Source organism: Poromitra crassiceps (assembly GCF_964638095.1).
Source record: "Poromitra crassiceps genome assembly, chromosome: 12".
In the NCBI taxonomy this organism is placed as follows: Eukaryota; Metazoa; Chordata; class Actinopteri; order Beryciformes; family Melamphaidae; genus Poromitra; species Poromitra crassiceps.
The window spans coordinates 41918200-41942397 of NC_139632.1; the positions used below are offsets into that span (position 1 = coordinate 41918200).

General features: G+C 46.2%; 1 protein-coding gene across 1 annotated transcript in view; it reads right to left on the reverse strand.

Moving 5' to 3' along the window:
- Positions 1 to 24198, reverse strand: part of col24a1 (collagen type XXIV alpha 1 chain) — a 179293-nt gene that overhangs the window by 15509 nt on the left and 139586 nt on the right. The window contains exons 40-49 of the mRNA XM_083647399.1: positions 22977 to 23030; positions 20919 to 20972; positions 20618 to 20674; positions 17087 to 17140; positions 13011 to 13064; positions 12332 to 12385; positions 10720 to 10773; positions 8972 to 9079; positions 4189 to 4296; positions 2342 to 2449 (exon numbers count right to left, since the gene is read on the reverse strand). Of these exons, the coding sequence (XP_083503525.1) occupies positions 2342 to 2449; positions 4189 to 4296; positions 8972 to 9079; positions 10720 to 10773; positions 12332 to 12385; positions 13011 to 13064; positions 17087 to 17140; positions 20618 to 20674; positions 20919 to 20972; positions 22977 to 23030 (705 nt within the window). The remainder of the gene's footprint in view (positions 1 to 2341; positions 2450 to 4188; positions 4297 to 8971; positions 9080 to 10719; positions 10774 to 12331; positions 12386 to 13010; positions 13065 to 17086; positions 17141 to 20617; positions 20675 to 20918; positions 20973 to 22976; positions 23031 to 24198) is intronic.

Below are 24198 nucleotides of genomic sequence, written 5' to 3' on the forward strand. Positions count from 1 at the left end.
GTTATTTGCATAAAAACACACAGTTTGATTAGGAAATTATTGTATCTTTTTTAAATATGTGCTTTGATTGAATAAAATGTAACTCAATTTGTAACTTGAGTTACTTGATGAAGTAACTGGTATAATATTACTGAAATCCTATAAGTAATAAGTTATATTACTGAGTTACTAAAAGTAATATATTACATGTAACATGTTACTTTTGTAATGAGTTACCCCCAACACTGGTGGTCAGATATCACTTCCGGTCCTGGTGTGGTCAGAGATCACTCCCCGTGTGGTCAGATATCACTCCTGGTGTGGTCAGATATCACTCCTGGTGTGGTCAGATATCACTCCCGGTCATAACACTCGCGAGAGTTTTTGCGGGAGTCTCCCTATTTTTAACCCGTTCTGTTGTGCTCCCAAATTGGTCATTTCTGCTGTTAATCTCCCGATTTCAATCAAATGGCTGTATTGGGCTCAACTTGAAAGCTAGAGTGAAGTATCTGGTGTCATTATGAAACTAGAAGGTCATGCTAGCTTGTTGGGAAGGGGACATTAGTAGTGTCACATAATGCAACACTGTTTGGATCTCACCTGCAATTACCACTCATTGCCATAGGTGTCACCCAAGAGAACAAAACTGAAATCTTAGACATTATCACTTTAAACAAAAAAACAAACAAACAAAGAAGATCACAAGTGACTAGGGGTGTCACGGTACACAAAAGCCACGGTACGGTACGTACCTCGGTTTTGGGGTCACGGTTCGGTACGAATACGGTACGGTACAACGGCGGAAAAAGCAACAACAAAAAATTATTTTCATTTTGTATTGAACCTTGGGCATTCATTTTGAACAGGCAGTACTAGTGCTCCACCTAGTGTCACAAACTGGTACAGCATGGCCCTGTTTAAAGCAGTAAACGGTACACACAGTGAACATACTCTCTTGCATTAGGTTGTATTTTGCTGGCTCGGTCACAATGTCACAATCAGCTACAAGGTTGAAAAGCATTTAGTTATCAAAAATACAAAACGTTTCCACTCTGCTACTGCCTCTTGTAGCTTCTCAGCTAGGTGGGCGCTAGTGTGCTGTTCATACACGGGTCTCGTTAGAAGAACAGGATTCTTAATTTCCCACTCACTGTCCATGTAGTGTGCGGTGACGGTGAGGTAGCTTTCAGTAGCACGGGACGTCTATCCATCAGTTGTTAATGCAACGGCGGGTGCAGTGGACAGGCCGTGCTCAATCACTGCTCGTGTGCGCGTGTTACAGACGTGGCACCACGGTTCCGCTCATGTGTGCACGGCATGGGACCTTGTAACGAGGCTCGAGTACGTTTAATAAATGCCTGAAGCCGGCTTGCTCTACCACTGCGTATGGGCGCATATCCATGGAAATTTAGACGCCAATCGCCTCTGTAATCTTCTTGTGTCGGCATTCAGAGGATGGTTAAAAGCAGCAGGGAGAAGCAGTTGTTGTCCCGTTTTCTTTACCGTGTCTCCGGTGAGCGGTGCATCTGGTTGGTGTCGCCTGAGATGCGTTAGCATGTTGGAGGTGTTTCCACCGACGTACCCAACAACTGCCGAACAACGCGTCGCCGACACACCGTCTTTGTTTGCTCAATCTCTCGCACTCCATCGCTGTTGTAGTCGACTGGGAAGCCGAAACTCTCCCACACCGCTGATTTAAAAGAAGGTGGCGGCTCCTCAAGCTCTTGCATCTCGCATGCCTCGCCTCTCGCCATAGCGTTAGTTAAAGTGACTGACAAAATGGACGGCTTTCTCATGTTGTTTTCGCGTGTCTTCTTCTGTGGCGTTTAATGGCGTTCAAACAGCGTTCGTTTAGGTGCTTTACTGCCACCTTCTGGATTAGGCGTATTCGTCGTGGATCTCCACGTACCGTACACTGCCGTACCGTGATGCCCGTACCGTGAACTCACGGGACGAATACATGTACCATGTAATAAGTGACCCTAATCATCTTCAGTAGTTTTAAATTGTGTGTGGTGTAAAAAGAAGAAGAAGAAAAAAAGAAGAAATCAGGCGACCCTATTTGAATTCCAGGCGACCTCACTTACTGTAGGGTCGCGACCCTAAGGTTGGGGACCACTACCCAACTCACCACTACTCCAATGTTCTTACACCACTCAGTTAACAGTGAATAGGAACAACTCTTTCAAAACGTGGAAACCAATTCATCGCATCTCCACAAGGTGTTACATTCAAGTCTTAGTTCTCTTATTTCTGCCTTTGAAAGACACTTCCTCCGTGTTCACAACTCCAGGCAGAAATAGCCAAGGTTACAAAAATGTGGTAATTGTGTGATGTAATCTACTGTATTGTATATACTCACTGGTTGTCCTTTGGGTCCAGGGTCTCCCTTCCTGCCCTGGTCACCTGTCGCCCCCTCCATGCCTTTGATTCCCATGGCTCCTCTCTCCCCTGCCAGGCCAGGCTCCCCCTGGGTCAAGACAGGCCATTGGTCAAGAAATGCAGGATCTACGCAATCATTGAGATTACACTAAATCACTTCTGATCTGACTGCTCTCCTGGGTGTTACCTTCTGACCAGGTGGTCCTTTACACTAAAGCCGTTTTCACACATGCGCTTTATACCGGGAAATGACCAGAAAGCGGTGTAATGCCTTCATGTGTGAAAGTTGTTTTCCGGTATAAGGGCGCCCCCGTCATCGCGGACATTTGACCACTTGTAACCTTGTGATAAGAGCGGTATGTCTGCTTCATGTGTGGGCGTGCCGATTTCCCCCCCTCCCCTCTCTGCTCGCTCTCTGGCCAGTCCTTCAGTCCTCCGCAGCAGTCCGACACACAGGACAGACACAGCGAAAATGGCAGCGGCTTGTTCTGAGAGTCTTGCAAGCCGCCCAACGCTTGTAGAGAAAGCAGATGCACAAAGCGAAATGTGGAAGTATTTTGCTTACGTTGCCGACAGCGAAGGCAAGCCCGGACACATCAAACGAAGCCAGTCTGTAAAAAGTGCTTCAACGCGACGCAGGTGAATGGATAAACCAGGTTATTTCTCTCCGACAGGGATCCCAACTTCTTCAAAGATTTCAGTTCAAAGACTGGTTAGCAAATGTGAAGGATACAACATACATGCCCTCTTAAGTCAAACGAGTGTGATTTATTGTGTGACAAGTGAACTTATTTCACCATCTGAGTTTTGCCGCCCCCCCTTCCCCGCCCCCCAAAATACAGGTCCTTTCACGGCTATTTGTACACATGTGATCCCTCAGGTGTGAAGGGAAATTCCGGGAAATAGCCGTTATTGATTTACAGGCAATGTTCCTGTACGCATGTGTGAAAACAGCTTAAGTCACTTCTGATCTGACTGCTCTCCTGGGTGTTACCTTCTGACCAGATTACATTAAGTCACTTCTGATCTGACTGCTCTCCTGGGTGTTACCTTCTGACCAGATTACATTAAGTCACTTCTGATCTGACTGCTCTCCTGGGTGTTACCTTCTGACCAGATTACACTAAGTCACTTCTGATCTGACTGCTCTCCTGGGTGTTACCTTCTGACCAGATTACATTAAGTCACTTCTGATCTGACTGCTCTCCTGGGTGTTACCTTCTGACCAGATTACATTAAGTCACTTCTGATCTGACTGCTCTCCTGGGTGTTACCTTCTGACCAGATTACACTAAGTCACTTCTGATCTGACTGCTCTCCTGGGTGTTACCTTCTGACCAGATTACATTAAGTCACTTCTGATCTGACTGCTCTCCTGGGTGTTACCTTCTGACCAGATTACATTAAGTCACTTCTGATCTGACTGCTCTCCTGGGTGTTACCTTCTGACCAGATTACACTAAGTCACTTCTGATCTGACTGCTCTCCTGGGTGTTACCTTCTGACCAGATTACATTAAGTCACTTCTGATCTGACTGCTCTCCTGGGTGTTACCTTCTGACCAGATTACATTAAGTCACTTCTGATCTGACTGCTCTCCTGAGTGTTACCTTCTGACCAGATTACATTAAGTCACTTCTGATCTGACTGCTCTCCTGGGTGTTACCTTCTGACCAGATTACATTAAGTCACTTCTGATCTGACTGCTCTCCTGGGTGTTACCTTCTGACCAGATTACATTAAGTCACTTCTGATCTGACTGCTCTCCTGGGTGTTACCTTCTGACCAGATTACACAATGTGATTGGACTGCTCTCCTGGGTGTTACCTTCTGACCAGGCGGTCCTGTCTCTCCAGGTGGTCCAGGAAGTCCAAGCTCTCCCCTGGGTCCTGGACGTCCACCAAATCCCTCCTGTCCCAGCAAGCCTCTCTGACCCTGAACAAACACACAAACACACGCCAGGGTTGGAATTTTCACTTTGAACAATTCTAAATGTCAAATCGATCTGGGGCGAGTTGTAGACTAGCACCTGCTTCTTCTGATACATGTGTGGCCACCAGCCGCTTCTTTTCACCTGACAGCGAGAAGTTTCACCAGGAGGACGTAGTGTGAGGGAGGATCACGTTATTCCCCCCAGTTCCCCTCCCCGCTGAAGAAGGCACGCCACCCGAAAAGGAGCTAGTGCTAGTGCAGCAAACAGGACTCCTACCCCACCCGCAAACACTGGCAATCGTGTTTGCAGGAACGTCTGACGAAGCCGGAAGAACTGAACCCGGGTCTCCGAGGCGGTAGGCGAGTATTTTGACCTCTACACTAACCCGATGCCCCTGTAAGGGTTTTTGCTCATGAAAAAGAGTGCAAAAATATGACCATTTTGCATACCCAGTTCAAAGTAATATAAATCTTTCAAAGAAAAGAAAAATTCATGAAGTAATGCTTTAAAGTATTTTTTGTTATTGGTGATTGTTTGCCTTATGATCATCACTGACTGGAGGTCACAGTTTACCCACCGTGTCATTTATAACTACATTACTGCGTACAATCCATTGTATTTGCACATATTTGTATTTGTGCACAGTACTTTTTTGTGTACTAAGCGTGTACAGTAGCTCTAAAAAAAAACAGCTGGCAAAACAGTGGTATAGAATAGACCACGACAGTAAATTAATCCATACATTTTAAAGCCATTCCGTGTGTTATTTCAAATGGCTTTAACATACATTAAAACGTAACACGTAAACCTGTCAGATAGTTAGAGCTGCGAACCGCACTGCTGGCCTCTCCCGCTGCTAATATTTCTTGACAATGTGCTGCTAAAGTGCGGCCCTAAACTCCGCTGCCTGCTGTCACTGAGGTGCTCTCTCTCTCTCTCTCCCACCGCAGACCACAAGCGCTTCCTGCTCCATCAGCGCTGCGGAGACGGAGAGGCAGAGGGGAGGGGAGGGAGGGAGGGAGCCATATTGCAATAACAGATCCAGTGGGCCGCCGCTGCTTCGCTCGCACGTACGGCTTCTGTTCCGAGATCGCCGAGAGGGGGAACGGATAAGTCGTGAAAAAATAATCCCCCCCGATCGTCAGGAAGCGGTTTGGAATTACACCGCTGTACGTTTGTTGAGTTGAACCCACGGCTGCTGGGGAGCTGTTGCATAAGAGAAGGCTTAATAAGATCACCCAAGAGATTTAATTAAGACTGACCTGGTGTCCTCACCTTCACACACACAGGCTCACACACACACGGTGAGCAAAAACACACACACGCACACACGCACATACACGCACATCAGTAAAGTTCACTGTGACAGATGCTATTCGAGAAGCCATGGGAGACATTTGGACTCAGTTATAGCATCAATGCAACTTCAGAAGGGAGACAGAATGAAGGACAGCGATTTACATTTTCTAATCTATTTTTTCATCATGTTGAGGACCCATGTTGGAAATAATTGTTTAATTATGCTTTTACGGGTTATGCTCTTGGTTGTAATGTTTGTGTGTGTGTGTGTGTGTGTGTGTGTGTGTGTGTGTGTGTGTGTGTGTGTATGTATGTCTCTATCTATCTATCTATCTATCTACAGTATCTAATATCTATCTATCTATCTATCTATCTACAGTATCTAATATCTATCTATCTATCTATCTATCTACGTATCTAGCATGATGGCCTTAATGATCCTGCAGGTCTGGTAGACAAATACTAAGTCTAGAAGCTTCTGGTTCTCCGCTGAGGTGGGAAACCAACTTTTTCATCGGCTGGCCATGGCAGTTGGCAGATTCAAAATGTTAAACCATCATAACTACATCACCCGCCAAATATTTGGAATTATGTAACAGAACCTCAAAGGCTGGTTGTTTGCATGCCAAGGTGGCTTATAGATTAGACAAACTCACCAGCAGTCAGTGTGTTTGGCTGCTGCCTCGAGTCAATTTATCAATTCGGTCTTCGCCGAGTCGCAATCCATCTTGTGATCTCAGAGTATGGCCATGCTTCCTCTTTGGGATGGCTGACTCCCAAACAGCAACAGCCTCCAACAAAAACACCTGCTGTGCGGCTTCAACTGGAACCAGCGGCCATACGCTTGAGACACTGTCCAGTTCCATTTCAGATCCTGACCTCTACTGTATTTCCTCCTGCGTTCTCCTGTGCTTATACATCCAACTGGCTACAGGACGTGAGCACAAACGGATATGGGACAGGGACGGAGGAAGACAATGAGGAAGAGGATAATTGACAATCATTATGGGAATGATGATGACGACTTTGCATGGACCAAGAGGAATGATGATGGCTCTGCTGGGACTCCTCTGATGGAAGTCATACTGTGTTTCCCACCATAGAAGTATGTAGCGTGAAATCAGCCAGGTTCTCCTGCTGCGAGAGCCTTGTCTCTGCTGGAAAAGAGCATCCCAGCTACATTGGGCTACTGGACCTAAAATTGGTGCCATCTCGGGAAGGGGGAAAAAAAGCCTCATTGTCAAACTGGCAGCCATGCATTTATGAAATCACACAAGGACATTGAATGAATTTCGTACGGCCAAACTCTCTCAAACTCGCTCAGCCTGCGAGGCAGTGGCGTGCCGTCCATTAGGCGAACTAGGCAAATGCTAGGGGCGCTTGAGCCGTTAGGGGCGCCAGAGAGGGTAACAAAAAAAAATACTTTTTCATGATAATAGGCCTACTATTATTTTGCAATAGTAGACAAAAAATAAGCACAACAACGTCTTAAGTCTTTAAATAATAGTGAAATCATTTTTCTAATTCTGGCTTTCTGGCTGCCTGGGCTGCAGCACTTTCACCATGGTCCCTAATCCATACCACCCCACCCCCTGCGCGGCCGCGCCCCCTTCTACCTGCTCGGAGCTTTTTCCAGAGTGGGGGAAGGGCGATTCTGAGCCTGCACTGCAGGCAGCAGTTTTAGCGGTGACATGACGTCAGTTTGTTTTGATGCTCACTCCACTGACTGACTCCAGCAGCAGAGATGCGCAGCAAGAATGCCAGCAAAAATCTTGCCTAGGGCACCAACTTGTTCAGGCACGCCACTGCTGCGAGGGACCGTATACAATTTGAATCCGTGTACAAACACATCAGTCCCCAAAATGAGATGTTTTCACACGTGGTCAGCATTATGTAACTGGAAGGCAGACAGAAGGGACTTGGCCTCCCCGGGCTCTGCGTCTGGCTAAGGAGGCCAGGGAACATCCATGCATGAAACCCAGATCAACTGTTGCTGCACCCGTGGTATAAAGAGTCCCACTGAGCTGAGACCAGTAAACACCTGCACAGTGCACCCGTGGTATAAAGAGTCCCACTGAGCTGAGACCAGTAAACACCTGCACAGTGCACACGTGGTATAAAGAGTCCCACTGAGCTGAGACCAGTAAACACCTGCACAGTGCACCCGTGGTATAAAGAGTCCCACTGAGCTGAGACCAGTAAACACCTGCACAGTGCACACGTGGTATAAAGAGTCCCACTGAGCTGAGACCAGTAAACACCTGCGCAGTGCACACGTGGTATAAAGAGTCCCACTGAGCTGAGACCAGTAAACACCTGCGCAGTGCACACGTGGTATAAAGAGTCCCACTGAGCTGAGACCAGTAAACACCAATCAAGTCAAACAAGGCATTTAATGACCAGTCATTTTCAGCCTCACGTCTGAAGTGCAGAGGCGAAGGAAGGGACCGGGCATTCACAAAGCTGCTGGTTAAAAGCGTGACGCGGTTCGCGGTCTTAAAGGGATACACACACAAATGAGGGATATACAGTACACGCAAATGCTGCATCAGGTATCAATGGGTTAAATGGGCCACAAGTGCAGGCAGTAAGACTCTGGCTTCAATAGTGTGTTTTACTTCTGATATGTGGACCACTGGACGGACGATCCTTGTCTTTGGCTGATGGTGCCGAAGTCCAATTACTGTAATAATATTCACACAGCTTTCTTCAGGGTGTGGACTTGATTCAGTCCGTCCATCCATCATTCAGTGCGTTGGAGATTAAAGCTCATGTATGCTTGTTGAGTGAATGGGGGGATCAAGCCAGAGGGATTTGCGGTAAGAAGGTGAAAAGAAGGTCCTTATCAGATCCTTAAATCCTTCCAATACCGAGCACACGTCTGCCATGGAGACTCAGCACACAGTAAAGGACCTGTCCTTTTGAAAGTTCAGTTATGCAAGTCCATCCCCTGAGTCCTCCTGTGACCTACATTTACGGTGCTGAGTGAGAAAAGGTTTTTAGGGGTAGTAGTGTGTAGTAGTTGTATTTTTTTCTGTGTGTGTGTGTGTGTGTGTGTGTGTGTGTGTGTGTGTTTAACCAGTTTAAATGAAGTGTGGAAACTAACATAGCAGTAACTGCACATTCCACTCCTGACTATGACCTACCTGCAGTGTGGCAGGTAGGGAATCTTTTGAGTGAGGGCAACAACAAAACACCTGTGTCTCCCTGGCTAATTGGCTGTCAATTAAAATGTAAGGGAACCATTTAATTGAACTTGCTCATGATCTTCCTTATTACCTTTGCATTAAGTGCACAATAAGGATATATAGTCCCATACATGCATATCCTCAACTATACATTGTTGTGAATATGAAAGTGACAGTGTTGAGCACCTACCTGTCGTCCTCGTTTTCCTGGGAACCCTTGTAAGCCGGTCAGTCCCGGGGTACCGTCCTGCCCTGGGTATCCCTCCATTCCTGTAGGTCCAGGAGAACCAGTTGGGCCCTGGGAAATTTCAAGAACTACAATGTCACGCTTGCCTTTGTGGTGAGAAAAATGACCAGATAATCAAATCTCACATACTCCAAATATCAAGTCAGTCCATTGGGGATTGATGGCATTAACCATGATTCGGGTAGCACTATTCTTTTAAGATCAGCTTTCTACCCTCAGTCTTCCTCTCAAATTCCCACTATGGATAATAAAGAGTGCAATAAAAAGATGCATTCCTGACCAGACCCTGGCCAAATAATGTTTGCCAACACTTTTAGTTGTACCCATTAAATGACCAGATGGGTGCAGTTGACCAAGTAGGGCAATGCAATATCCTGATGCACTAAAGCCCATCCATCTGGCTTTCCAAGCAGGTTCAAATAAAACATTGAGAATGAAGTCCAAGTGTTATTTGAGGCAGGTCTGACACTGACAGAGGCTTCTTACTGGAGTAGATCTGTGTTGTAAAAATGCAGGTTGTGAGTTGAGAGTGAGACTTTCTTTACGCTTGACAAAGTGTTGAGTGCTTTATTCAGCGTTTCTTGAAAGTGTCATATTCACTTTGAGGCTTTTTACGTGTCTTGTGGGGAAATACAGTAAATTAACTGATGTAGTTCAAATATGGTGCAAATATTTGACAGGTCTGCTGGTTTGTTCTTAAAACTCCCATCACTTAGGGGCGGCTGTAGCTCAGGAGGTAGAGTGGGTCGTCCAATAATCGCTTTGGATAAAAGAGGTCGGTGGTTCAATTCCCGCCTCCTCCAGTCCGCATGTCAAAGCGTCCTTGGGCAAGACACTGAACCCCACATTGCTCCCGATGGTGTGGCAGCTTGCCGCCATCGGTGTGTGAATGGGTGAATTCATTGTAAAGCGCTTTGGATAAAAGCGCTATATAAATGCCATTTACCGACTTGACATATTGAGGCCATTTACACCTGGCGTTAACATGTGGTTTCTGCAATCAGATTGTATTTTATCACATAAAGTTGGTGTATCCAGATTGAGAGGACACATTGCATTTACACTTGTGTTCAATGTGTACACAATGCATCCCTGACCACCTCCGGAGGTGGTTTGGCCGATCAGATTGCAATCCTTCTTCAATGCGTTTTGGGGGTGTTTACACCTGGCATTTCAAGTGATAAAACACAGAAAATGCATGTTAGCGCCAGGTGTAAATGGTCTCATAGTTTAAGTGGTCATCTGTGAGAGCTTCACTTTTTTGCATTTTGCAGACATCTTTGTTGTGCAAAAAAACAGCACTTTGGTGATGCCGGCTGCGGGGCGGCTTTAGCTCAGGAGGTAGAGCGGGTCAGCCAATGACGCAAGGGTTGGCGGTTCGATCCCCGCTCCCTCCCAGCTGCTGTCGTTGTGTCCTTGGGCAAGACACTTAACCCTCCTTGCTCCCGATGGGTGCGTGGTAGCCTGCCGCCATTGGTGTATGAATGGGTGAATGTAGACTATCTACTGATTGTAAAGCGCTTTGGATAAAAGCGCTATATAAATGCAGGCCATTTACCATTTACCATGCCAACAGTACTCAGCTGTCCCCACACTGAGCTGCATGTAACACACCCAATCACAGTCCAAAGTGCTATCTACAGTATTGTATCGCTACGCGAGCTTCTCTCCATGATGTGTGTGATACTCACTTCAACGCCAGGTGTTCCACTCAGCCCCCTCGCTCCTTTCTGTGCCATTGAGCCCTGCGTACACACACGTATGTACACACACACACACACACACACACACACACACACACACAGATATAATTCACAAAAACACACAAGGTTACATACCTCAGCACCCCCCCCCCTCAATGTGGAGTGGAAATTTTGGAAGGACCAAGCCTAATGTGTCTTATGAAAAACTCTCTTTTGACATGTGTACACAGTGCAGAGATACCGTCAAAGAAACACACACACACACACATCGTGTATATTTAACACCTAGCAATGTTGTTGTGTTAAAACACAATGAGGTGTTATGGATATATATTGGATGACATGAAGGCAGGAAACAGCACATGCTGCCGTATATTATCCTGCTCATAACATGGCCACTTGCCAAATATGACAAATCAGAGCTATTCTTTCAGTGTTTTTCTTAATAAATAAATAAATCTAGCAGTCAATCAGAAGGAATATTTGCACAAGTGCTGATATAAGTTATGTATGTACATTCAGGCCCTATTCCCAAAAGCAGCATGCACACACTGATGGATCGTTCTACGAATGCTTTACCGGAGCTTTACATCTAAAACAGACATAGACCACAACAGTTCTCATCGCTTTCTGGCAGACTGTTCAATACCTTAGTGATGTTTCTGAATAGATGGCCCTGTATGTAAACACATGCTCAGTAGGATCTTCTGAGCCAAGACAAATAAATTCATCAAAAATATTTCCATAGTCTTCTTTGTACAATGTACCTCTCTCCTGTGAGGGGTTGTGCAAACAGGCTGTAGACATGCTGGAGCAAGTCCACGGCATCTGATCGTGGAACCCGACGTTTCAGTTATATAATAAAGACTCAAAAACATAATCAAAAACTAGCTGTAGCTCAAAAGCAGTCGGCAGCTCAGAGAGCAAAACTGCTCGGTGCAGGACAGCATATCACCCACCCCCTTCCCCAAAGAGATGTGCTCTGATGCCAGTGTTCCAGATTCCACGGTGAAGCTGCACGCTATGATGAATTCACAGATCAAAGCACAAAAAACACAGACAACTGAAGGAGCTGGAATCTGGCGTTCTGGGTGGTCATCAAAACATGGAGCTCCTTCCTTTCATGATCTTCCACTATGGCGGAGCATGAGAAAAGCATCAAGCCTAGAGGACAGGCCCAACTGCTAAATACACCGTAGGCCAACATCTCTGTACTGGCATGTTCATCTGGTACTGGAATTAAAGAAAAATGCGGTTCTGGCCAAACGTCTGTGGTTGGTCTTTCATTCTGGCAGCTGAGGTGACAAGAGGGATTTTTCTTTGCTCAGGGTGTCAAATAATAAGCACGACCAAACGGAATCGAAAACCTGCCGGCAATGAAGGATAAGGCCTGTGTTTGTTAACACGTTTACTGGCTTTGTTCAGAGTCCAGCGTCTATATCAAACAGATCAGCCTGTGATGCTGAAAACATCTATCCTATTTGAAAGGAAAAGACAAAGTTTCACACGACTAAGCAAACTGCTCCATCCACGGCGGTGTGGATGTCTGGTCTGATACGCTCGCTTTGGGGCTTCACAGTCGAATGAGGCGGAGGCTCACCGGCGGTCCCCACTCTCCCTTTGGGCCCGGTTCTCCAGGGAGCCCTGGTGTTCCCTGAACAACACAAGAACAAAGACATACAATGTAAGCATGTATGAAGGCACACGCACACGCACACAAACGCACGCACACGCACGCACGCATGCACGCACGCATGCACGCACACGCACACGCACGCACACACACAGACACACACACACACACACAAACACACACGCACGCACGCACACGCACGCACACACACACACACACACACACACACACAAAAAAACAAACACACACACACACAAACACACGCACGCACACACACAGACAGACACACACACACACACATTAACATTCAGGTCTAAAACTGATCCATCCATATTGCGATGAATGATGGAAATATTACTTTTACAATCATTACATTTTGAGGAAAACCTTCTTATTTCTGATGAAGTATTTCTCAAATGACATGAATGGGCTTCAGTGGCCATACAAGATGAAGGAACTCAGCACCCAGAGCACTACATGTACCAAAAGGACAGCTCAAACTGTCCAGTATGACAGCAGAGAGCAGAGCACTACATGTACCAAAAGGACAGCTCAAACTGTCCAGTATGACAGCAGAGAGCAGAGCACTACATGTACCAAAAGGACAGCTCAAACTGTCCAGTATGACAGCAGAGAGCAGACTTACAGGCAGGCCTTGCTGTCCTATAGCTCCGCGAAGTCCCGTGATACCAATGTGGCCCTGAAACACAAAATTGAGGTCAAATATAAAATGATCATATCCACCTTATTTTTGAATGCCCCACTGTAAAAAAAGAATCGTGGGTACAAGGTCCGGTTTAACGTGACTCATTGTTGGCGCTTGCCATTTCCTTTGTTATACTCTGGCTGCAGACCCGAATTATAAACCGGAAGCTGGAGTCCGTTATAAAAGTTATAAATATAGTCACGTTATAAACAACTAACCAACGCTGGACGTCCGTATGGAAACTCGAAATGTGTGTTACTCGAAATGGTTAAAAGTTAAATCAATTTGGTGGCGTTTTACTGCCATGTAACATAGCTAGCTAGCCGCTAACATTAGCCACAGTTAGTAGCCGACTACCCACAATGCATTACGTTATCCCAGCACCCGAACGACACGGCTGTAGAGCAGAATGGCTCTGCTGTAAAAGGGTAAAATCCTCATAGACGTTTTTTTTGTGTCGGGGGCTGGGGGGTTATCTAAATTGGTTACACCGGAAATAGAACCCATAGTTAACGTAAGGCAAAATGGCCACCAAAAATAAGGTGGATAGAAAAATGCATAGAATGGCAATTTACTCCTCGTTCAACACATGTTGAAGTATAATATAGAGAAAATGCATAGAATTTGCTCCTTGTTACCTCCTGTTACTGAATGCTTGCTCCACCACTGCTGCAATGTGGCTACACTCACTGACAGGAAGAGATTCTGTTCACTAATCAGCCGCCAGCCTATCACAGGCTTTGTTCTACTTCTACATCTACAGCATGTATAGAGTTACCCATGTGACCTGAGGAAGTGAATTCCTCATTCATTTCTCCATAGAGGCTTCTTAAACCGTTTGGTTTGACCAAGTCAAACTATTTTTAAAGGCATTTTACGAAATGTCTATGGGAAAATAAATTGCGGAAGAAAATCTCTGGTCCAGTGCTGAAGCAGGAAGTGACGTACACTTTGCCTCTCTATTAGGAAAAGACGTAAACAGGATTGCGCCGGCACCCAGGAGAATCTTCTCTTATTATAGCATCACTATAACTTAAAGCTCATGTGTTACTTATAGCATTACTATAACATAAAGCTCATTTTCAAAGTTTAGATGGAAGGATTTCATGAGTGCCATGCCATTCTTCTTTGCCAATGGAACAACAGCACGCCAACAAAGATTAGCGTCTTGCCCCCTACCGTTAGCTTTGCACGACACTGGTTAACAAATACTGAATGGGCCATTAACAGTTTATGTGAATTCTTGTGAGAGCCACTTCCTCGTAAAGCGAACAGTCTGCTCATAGTATACTCAGTTAAAGACTGTTAAAGACCACCACAGATTGACTGAAGTATCAAAATAGCACACGGTGGTTTCCAGACCAAGCTTCTAGGTGTGTATTTTTATTAAGAGCCACAGGTGGTTTGGGCTCCGTGGGATCAGGAGAGGGCAGCCAAGTGGGATCTGTTATGGGCTTAATAGATCCCTATGGGACAGTTGAAACAACTGCCAAAATCAAGCTTTGCTTCAGTGACTTTGAGCCCCTGGTTTGATGGGCTGGGCCTGAGAATGGGTCAAGGCTTATGTTAAGTGGGTCTCCACGTAACGTGTTTTCATCCGTTTTGGCTTGAGTATGAGAGCCTAAATGTCTAACCTGTGTCCCGTGCTGAAAGCATTGAGTACCCCTACTTTGTGAGTCTGACCATGTGTCCATGCTGCGAGCAACATCATCGACAAGTCAGCAGAAGCCCATTCACTTCCACAGAGCTGAATGACTAGAAACTCAGCCAGTTTGTTGACGGTAAACAAGCTTTGCCGGCCAAGCGAAGTTGGTCCCGGATGAACTTTTCACAGCCAACTGGATATAAAGTTTGAGCAGTTTTGCTTCTCACATAGTTACTGCTCGTTGGCCTTTTCTTGGGCTGAAGAGTTCTGCTTGGCAAGAACAAAATGGACCAAAAGTTGATTACAGCCTTTCAAAGCTTCCCACAACTTTTATTTGAAAGACTACAGAGATATTAAATTTGTGCCGACGGGCGGCGTCTGGCCCGTGAGCATATATATATATATATATATATATATATATATATACATATATATATATATACAGTATATATATATATACATACAATTTATTTATTTTAAATACTCTCTTTTATTCCATTCTATTTTTGGTGAATAATATCTGGTTTGGTTGACTATTCAGACTTGCCTGTAAAGGACATTTTTCTTTTGTGAGTGGTTGTCATTGTACCTCCAAAGCTGATTTATATTGCATTTCCCAGTGTTTCCATTGTGGCTCTGATTATTGATTTGTTGATTTGTTGATTTGTTTGCATTGTGCTTGGTGGTTCAGATTGATGCTATGTGTGTTCATGGTAGAGTGTATAGAGCACTGATCCATGTATCCATGTGGGAGATTGACTTTAAAAATCTTAAACATTAACATTGTCAGACTATACTCCCCATAAAACTATAGGCAATCTGCTACAGAAAAATCAATATTATTAATGTTTGTTTATTAACTGGCCCTCCAGTCACTTTGCAAAAGTGGCCCGCGGGCAAAGCAAGTTAAGTATCCCTGGACTACATAAAGGTGGCAAAAACAATGCTCGGTCGGAGAACAATTTTATGTTATCTGTTAATTTTCCGGTGAATGCTACCTAATTAGCATTCATTGGATAGGATAATGCAGGATACTATGTATATTATAGGAGAACACATCAAAACAATGTACTGTAAGTAACACTATGAAAGGCAAAACCAAAGCACGGCATGAGACCAAAACATAGATGCAATTGTAGTAACAATCAACCATGTTGCTCTCAGTGTGAATGCAAGTGTGTGTGTGTGTGTGTGTGTGTGCGTGTGTGTGTGTGTGTGTGTGTGTGTGTGTGTGTGTGTGTGTGTGTGTGTGTGTGTGCGTGTGTGTGTGTGTGTGTGTGCAGGCATGAGTGTGTATGTTCATGCATACTTTTTTAGTGTTAAAGTCGAAGTGAACCCGTAGTGGCGCGTGGGTCGGAGTCCGTTTCAGACTGAAAACATAACTTGTCTGAGATGACAGGTTGAGAGGCGGGTCATAGTAGCATGTCGATGATTTTATTTGACAATTCTGGGGACTGGATTGGGCTTTTGCCAATCCTGGCGTGTTCCACCCCCAAATCGAGTGGGATTCAACATGTTGTGGCGTTCCCCTCGGGAAGAGCCTGCTGACACAAGGTTTAGTGGCTGAGTCGAGCTTAGCGAGCCGCAGACAGCCAGCTGCCGGAGTGGAGAGTGCAGCCCGTCGGCCTGGAATCTCCGAGGTGCGACCCCTGACAACCAGGCTCTCAGGCATGCGCCATTATCGCTATTGCGGTAAATAGAATATTCCTGGAATGCGAGTTTTAACGAGCCATGTTACATTTGTTTGCATTCTTAGGCATTACCGTTTTCTTTATTGTGTATATCAACATACAATTGGCCAAGTTAGTAGTTAGTTTATGGGATAGGAATTCTGCCAGATGACAGGCACTAGGCGCCATTTTCTCCTTCATTTGGAGGAGAAAATTATCCTGAAATGAGGTAGAAATTTGATAGTACTAGGTGACGTCAGCAAACTGTAGATTACTGTTATCAATGAAATCTTGAAAAATGAACTTTTGATGTGAAAAAGTGTGAAAAACTAAAGAAATTAGATTTCTGTGATTTTTTTTGGCATACATTATTAAATAGGTGCACTGCATACCCAGGTATTTGAACTAAAAGAAAAGAAAAGTCATTTTTGGGTTCAGCTCGACTTTAAGCGTCCAGTGCCCTGAAGGCACGCAATGACAAAAACACCACATTTCCCCTGGCTTTATCCATAGGAATTTGGTAATCCTGTGTGCCGCTCTGCCCCATGTGTGGTCTCTCCTCTTATCTCAGCACAGCGACATTTCACTGGAGCACCAAAAGAGCAGAAAAATGTAGTAGGAAACAACAGAAGAAGACGAGCAGCACCCTTCAGGAGTGACTGTGTGATGCGTTTGATGTCACTCTTCGTGGTTTTATCTACCTGATATCCCTCATCTCCAGGCTCTCCACGCTCTCCTCGTTCGCCCGGGGGACCCTGTGCAGACACACGCACGCACGCACGCAAACAAACAAACAAACACACAAAACACACGTTGATGGACACACATAAGCATGCATTCACACCCACAAGGGACGAGATGAGCTGCGCCGCCACTTTAAGACAATACACACTGAGCTATAGAGAGCCGCAGGGATGACGTATTTTTGTAGGCAGAATGCGGAAGTCCCGAACTTCCTGGTTCTACACTGTTTCTGTCTATGGGATTTTTGAATGGGTTTTTGCCGCGATGCTTCAAATACGGTCTCTGGGCAACGCAAGATTAATCAAACGCGAACCAGAGTTCCGTCGGATACTCTTCACACATGAGGACCACTTTCATGAGTTTTGAAGCGTAAATGCGAGCCCTAGAAGTAAAATGCTCGAGCTAAGCTAATCCAGAACTACACACTGTCGCATAGGCTTCCACGTCACGTCAGCACTCAACCTGGACTGTTGTTGATGTGTGCACTGATTACCCCGGGCTGAACGGGGCTGAACCAGGTGAGGGAAAGAGAATTTCCGTGTACGTCCTTTGAAGTGGTGACGTTATTGACGTATATATCCCCATCGACTCAAAAGTGTAGTCTCATTTAGCCGTTTGCTAGCTAGCCGTCCTTTTAACGGCAAGTAAAAGCTTCAAAACTCGTAAAAGTGGTCCTCGTGTGTGAAGATGATATTACTAAACACTGGTTCGCGTTTGATTAAGCCAGCGTTGCCCAGAGAGATTATTAGAAGCATCGCGCCAAAAACCCATTCAAAACTCCCATAGGCGAAAACTGTGAAGAACCAGGGCTGTTAGCATCGATGATTTCCGGACTCGTTACTGCGGCTCTCTATGAGTCTGAGTGTCTAATGGAAAAGGCCTAATTCCACCTTGACCCTGATTTCCAGGCAATCTCAGCCGGAGCTGCAACGAGACAGAGGGAGCCATTGTTGCTCATCATGCTATGTGCTGCAACACTGTGCCAACTTGATAACCCAATACCACCCTCTGCTGTACTGTAGGTTGCTATCTACAATACCACCCTCTGCTGTACTGTAGGTTGCTATCTACAGTATATCACTAAAAAGCCCGGTATCCCTTGTTGATGCTACGCACGCTCCTCTCAGTCTATCAATCCAGTGCCGGGAAACTCCAAAGCACATAGGAGTCAAGGGCACAATATACTGGGAAGCTTTGCCAAGCTGCCAAGTCTCTTTGATATAATACTGATCCTCTTTTAATATGACTCTAATAAGGGCTTTGTTTTCTTAGCCAAAAAAAAAAAGGAATATGCTGAATGTTTGCGGTAACTCAGGGTGACTAAAGGCACTCACTGGCAATTCACAGTAATGAGGCCTATTACAATATAAGAGATGTGATCTATAACTATAAAAAGCATTTGTTCATTACGGGGATTCGGGCTTCATATAAAACAGTGCAGATTTTTCTTTTAGTCTGGATGATATAGGAACAAAATTTGATTTTTAACCCCACCGTGTACAAGCCAACTTGGATATTCATTCATGTTCACCCTGTCAGCACCAGTGGCTCCTGCATTGCATTACTGGCTTCCCAGGGGGAGCTACGCAGGCCTGGCCTAGGATACTCCTTGGATGGGAGCGATGGAAGACTGGTGCTGGAAGTGGTGTTGGAGGACCAGTAGGAGGTGCTCTTCCCTCTGGTCTCATGAATAATCTCCTCATTCCCAATGCCCCAGGGCATAGACAGGGACGACTCTGTCCTGTGAGTGAGCCACATCCTTCCAATGAGACATTAAACTGAGGTCCTGCAAGAGTAGGGGTGTAAGATGCCCGGTGCCCTGGCTCAATTCCCACACAGGCCTTGGGTCAATCCAGTCCTTAACAGGCCTAACCCACAGACAGAGTGGAGAGTGTTGGGTCACTCCAGTCCTTAACAGGCCTAACCCACAGACAGAGTGGAGAGTGTTGGGTCAATCCAGTCCTTAACAGGTCTAACCCACAGACAGAGTGGAGAGTGTTGGGTCAATCCAGTCCTTAACAGGTCTAACCCACAGACAGAGTGGAGAGTGTTGGGTCACTCCAGTCCTTAACACGTCTAACCCACAGACAGAGTGGAGAGTGCTGGGTCACTCCAGTCCTTAACAGGTCTAACCCACAGAGTGGAGAGTGTTGGGTCACTCCAGTCCTTAACAGGTCTAACCCACAGAGTGGAGAGTGTTGGGTCACTCCAGTCCTTAACAGGTCTAACCCACAGACAGAGTGGAGAGTGTTGGGTCACTCCAGTCCTTAACAGGTCTAACCCACAGACAGAGTGGAGAGTGTTGGGTCACTCCAGTCCTTAACACGTCTAACCCACAGACAGAGTGGAGAGTGTTGGGTCAATCCAGTCCTTAACAGGCCTAACCCACAGACAGAGTGGAGAGTGTTGGGTCAATCCAGTCCTTAACAGGTCTAACCCACAGACAGAGTGGAGAGTGTTGGGTCACTCCAGTCCTTAACAGGCCTAACCCACAGACAGAGTGGAGAGTGTTGGGTCACTCCAGTCCTTAACAGGTCTAACCCACAGACAGAGTGGAGAGTGTTGGGTCACTCCAGTCCTTAACAGGTCTAACCCACAGACAGAGTGGAGAGTGTTGGGTCACTCCAGTCCTTAACAGGCCTAACCCACAGACAGAGTGGAGAGTGTTGGGTCACTCCAGTCCTGAACAGGCCTAACTCACAGACAGAGTGGAGAGTGTTGGGTCACTCCAGTCCTTAACAGGTCTAACCCACAGACAGAGTGGAGAGTGTTGGGTCACTCCAGTCCTTAACAGGTCTAACCCACAGACAGAGTGGAGAGTGTTGGGTCACTCCAGTCCTTAACAGGTCTAACCCACAGACAGAGTGGAGAGTGTTGGGTCACTCCAGTCCTTAACAGGTCTAACCCACAGACAGAGTGGAGAGTGTTGGGTCACTCCAGTCCTTAACACGTCTAACCCACAGACAGAGTGGAGAGTGTTGGGTCACTCCAGTCCTTAACAGGTCTAACCCACAGACAGAGTGGAGAGTGTTGGGTCACTCCAGTCCTTGACAGGCCTAACCCACAGACAGAGTGGAGAGTGTTGGGTCACTCCAGTCCTTAACAGGCCTAACCCACAGACAGAGTGGAGAGTGTTGGGTCACTCCAGTCCTTGACAGGCCTAACCCACAGACAGAGTGGAGAGTGTTGGGTCACTCCAGTCCTTAACAGGCCTAACCCACAGACAGAGTGGAGAGTGTTGGGTCACTCCAGTCCTTAACAGGCCTAACCCACAGACAGAGTGGAGAGTGTTGGGTCACTCCAGTCCTTAACAGGCCTAACCCACAGACAGAGTGGAGAGTGTTGGGTCAATCCAGTCCTTAGCAGGTCTAACCCACAGACAGAGTGGAGAGTGTTGGGTCACTCCAGTCCTTAACAGGCCTAACCCACAGACAGAGTGGAGAGTGTTATGGAGCAGACAGGAGAGTTTAAAGGAAAGCAAGACCTACTGGTTCACCTAAGGGCCCGGCTGGTCCTGGCGTCTTATTGTCCTCTCCTGGGTAACCCTGGAATTGACCACACACACACACACACACACACACACACACACACACACACACACACACACACAATTTTGTAACTGATGATATTAATCGAGGATATGCTTCTAAGCGTTTTGCTGAACCCTATCAAATCAAGACATGAAATAAGTGCCACTCATACACTAGCGCAGGTATATTTTGAGAGGACTGAAATAGCATGGTGTGTGTAAGTGCGCAACGGGGGAACACATTCCAGTGCTCACATTACCTTTTCACCTTTAGGCCCCGGAGGTCCAATGGGCCCCGGCTTACCAGGGTGACCCTAAAAAACAGAGAGAAGTGATTATTTGACCTCGGCAAACCCACATTGTAGTACACACACAGCATGTTACACACATAGCATGTTCCTCAGAGAGACACACACACACACACACACACACACACACACACACACCCACACACACACACACACACACACACACACACACACACACGCACGCACACACACACACACACACACACACACACACACACACACACACACACACACACACACACACACACGCACACACACACACAGCATGTTCCTCAGAGACATGGCTTCACACACACAGCATGTTCCTCAGACACACACACACACACACACACACACACACACACACACACACACACACACAGCATGTTCCTCAGACACACACACACACACACACACACACACACACACACACACACACACACAGCATGTTACACACACAGCATGTTCCTCAGAGAAACACACACAGCATGTTCCTCAGACACACACACACACACAGCATGTTACACACACAGCATGTTCCTCAGAGAAACACACACAGCATGTTCCTCAGACACACACACACACACACACACACAGCATGTTACACACACAGCATGTTCCTCAGAGACACACACACACACACACACACACACACACAGCATGTTCCTCAGACAGACATGGCTTCACACACACAGCGTGTTCCTCAGAGAGACATGGCTTCACACACACACACACACACACACACACACACACACACAGCCTGTTCCTCAGAGAGACATGGCTTCTGCTGTGGGGGTTGCCAGCGCTGTACTGTATGAATCAGAATGGTCCAATATAAACACAAGCCCTTGCAGGGGAGGAGCGCTCCGTCACTCGAGGGATTTGGGTTTTGGCAGAGAGCCTTGGAAATCACTCAGCGACCTGGGCGGAATGCGAGCCGGGTTCAGAGTGTACATGCACACGCAGCAGAACACAGAACGGGACGAGGTGAACTCCAGGTGCCCCTCTTCCAGTTATGCAACTTCAACCCGCTGATGCTGCCGTTGACCTATCTGAGGAAGCGCCCGGGGAGACCGGATTAAAGACTGCGCCATGTACCAATTCCACCTCTCTCCTCCCCTCTCGCCTCTCACTAGGTCTTTATCGGAGTATGGAGAGGACATCTGAACGGGATCGGTTGTTTAGTTTTATAAAGAGATTCAACAGGTAGTAGTACACATATCAGCCTTATTGGAGGGGGGGGGAGATGAGGCGCGCATCCTCCAGGTTCAAAACCAATGCAATAATTTTCAGAATGAGGAGAGTGAATGAATGAATGAATGAATGAATGAATGAATGAATGAATGCAGCAGATTGCTCTTGATCAGATGTCTAAAATCTTGAAATGAACTAAGCCTACAGGCAGTTTTTGAAGCGCTCTATATGCATTTAATTTAAGACCTGAGGAATGGAGTAGCATGGGATGGACTGTATCAGGGCAACAACACAAAAGAGACCTACAGAGAACCTTTGGAGTTTACTCAAATTGACAAGACGTGCGTGTGCGTGCGTGTGTGTTTGTGTGCGTGTGTGTGTGTGTGTGTGCGTGCGTTTCATATCACGATTATAGTGACCAAAACTATCACGGTTCTCAGTATTATCACGGTTTGTTAAAATGTGCTGAAAATGTTCAAAAAGTACTAATACACTCACTGAAATCATTTCACCAAGTTTTATATTGAAAACTCAGACCCCAAAAAGGATTGATACACTCGCTGAAATCATTTCTCCAAGGCTGCACGTCTGCATCTGGGAGACGGTTGCCAACTTTGGTTGATGATGGACAGTATTTACCATGTTTTTCAAAGCACTGGTAACAGTACCACGGTTTTAATGATAATGAAAATTTGAAACGGTTATCGTAAGGAATTTGATCACGGTTCTCATTCAAACCTGTTGGCGTTACATCCCTAGTGCGTGCGTGTGTGTGTATTTGTTAGCTTGCGTGCAGGTGTGTAAATGCCTGTAGAATCACAGGTGGGATTAACTCACTGTGTATCCCAGTAATCCCGGTTGTCCCTCTGGCCCCATAACACCGGGCTGACCCTGCAAGTGATGCAGAAAACATGCAGACACAAAATAACACAGTGGATCAGTCTCAGCGCAGCTTTTTTTTTTTTTTTGCTTTTCTACTCTGCTTTAGCTAAATATAACCATTGCTGTCTAATAGTAATAGACACTCCAGCAGACTGAGTTGTGGTATGGTATAAATCTTTCCTTCCCAAGCTGTCACAACACGGTCTGAGCACTTCTGCAGAGAAGAGAGCGCTTTCTGCAGAGCAGAGAGCGCTTTCTGCAGAGAAGAGAGCGCTTTCTGCAGAGAAGAGAGCGCTTTCTGCAGAGCAGAGAGCGCTTTCTGCAGAGAAGAGAGCGCTTTCTGCAGAGAAGAGAGCGCTTTCTGCAGAGCAGAGAGCGCTTTCTGCAGAGAAGAGAGCGCTTTCTGCAGAGCAGAGAGCGCTTTCTGCAGAGCAGAGAGCGCTTTCTGCAGAGAAGAGAGCGCTTTCTGCAGAGAAGAGAGCGCTTTCTGCAGAGAAGAGAGCGCTTTCTGCAGAGCAGAGAGCGCTTTCTGCAGATCAGAGAGCGCTTTCTGCAGAGCAGAGAGCGCTTTCTGCAGAGAAGAGAGCCAGAGAAGAGAGCGCTTTCTGCAGAGCAGAGAGCGCTTTCTGCAGAGCAGAGAGCGCTTTCTGCAGAGCAGAGAGCGCTTTCTGCAGAGAAGAGAGCCAGAGAAGAGAGCGCTTTCTGCAGAGAAGAGAGCCAGAGAAGAGAGCGCTTTCTGCAGAGAAGAGAGCCAGAGAAGAGAGCGCTTTCTGCAGAGAAGAGAGCCAGAGAAGAGAGCGCTTTCTGCAGAGAAGAGAGCCAGAGAAGAGAGCGCTCTCTATGTAGAGAGGAGAGGAGTGGATGTCTTCCTCTTGGCTTTTTTCTCTAGAAACAAGATCATCTGAAGCGGTGACGTACACAGGCTAACATAGCTTGTCCTCACAGCACCAGATTAGAAGCCTGCTAACTGGAATTTACAAGAACGGGAGATTAGTTTAGCACTAATTCTGTAATCATAGAGATAAAGTAACAGATCTTTGAATTACCCTAAACCAGTAATCCAAATGAGGCATATATAAACATGGAGTGTTAAGCTGTGTTCACACCGAGATATTTATTTTTCGCTCTGTCACTTGATTCAACCCTTTGGAATCGCTCTGTCGCTCTGTTTAAATCG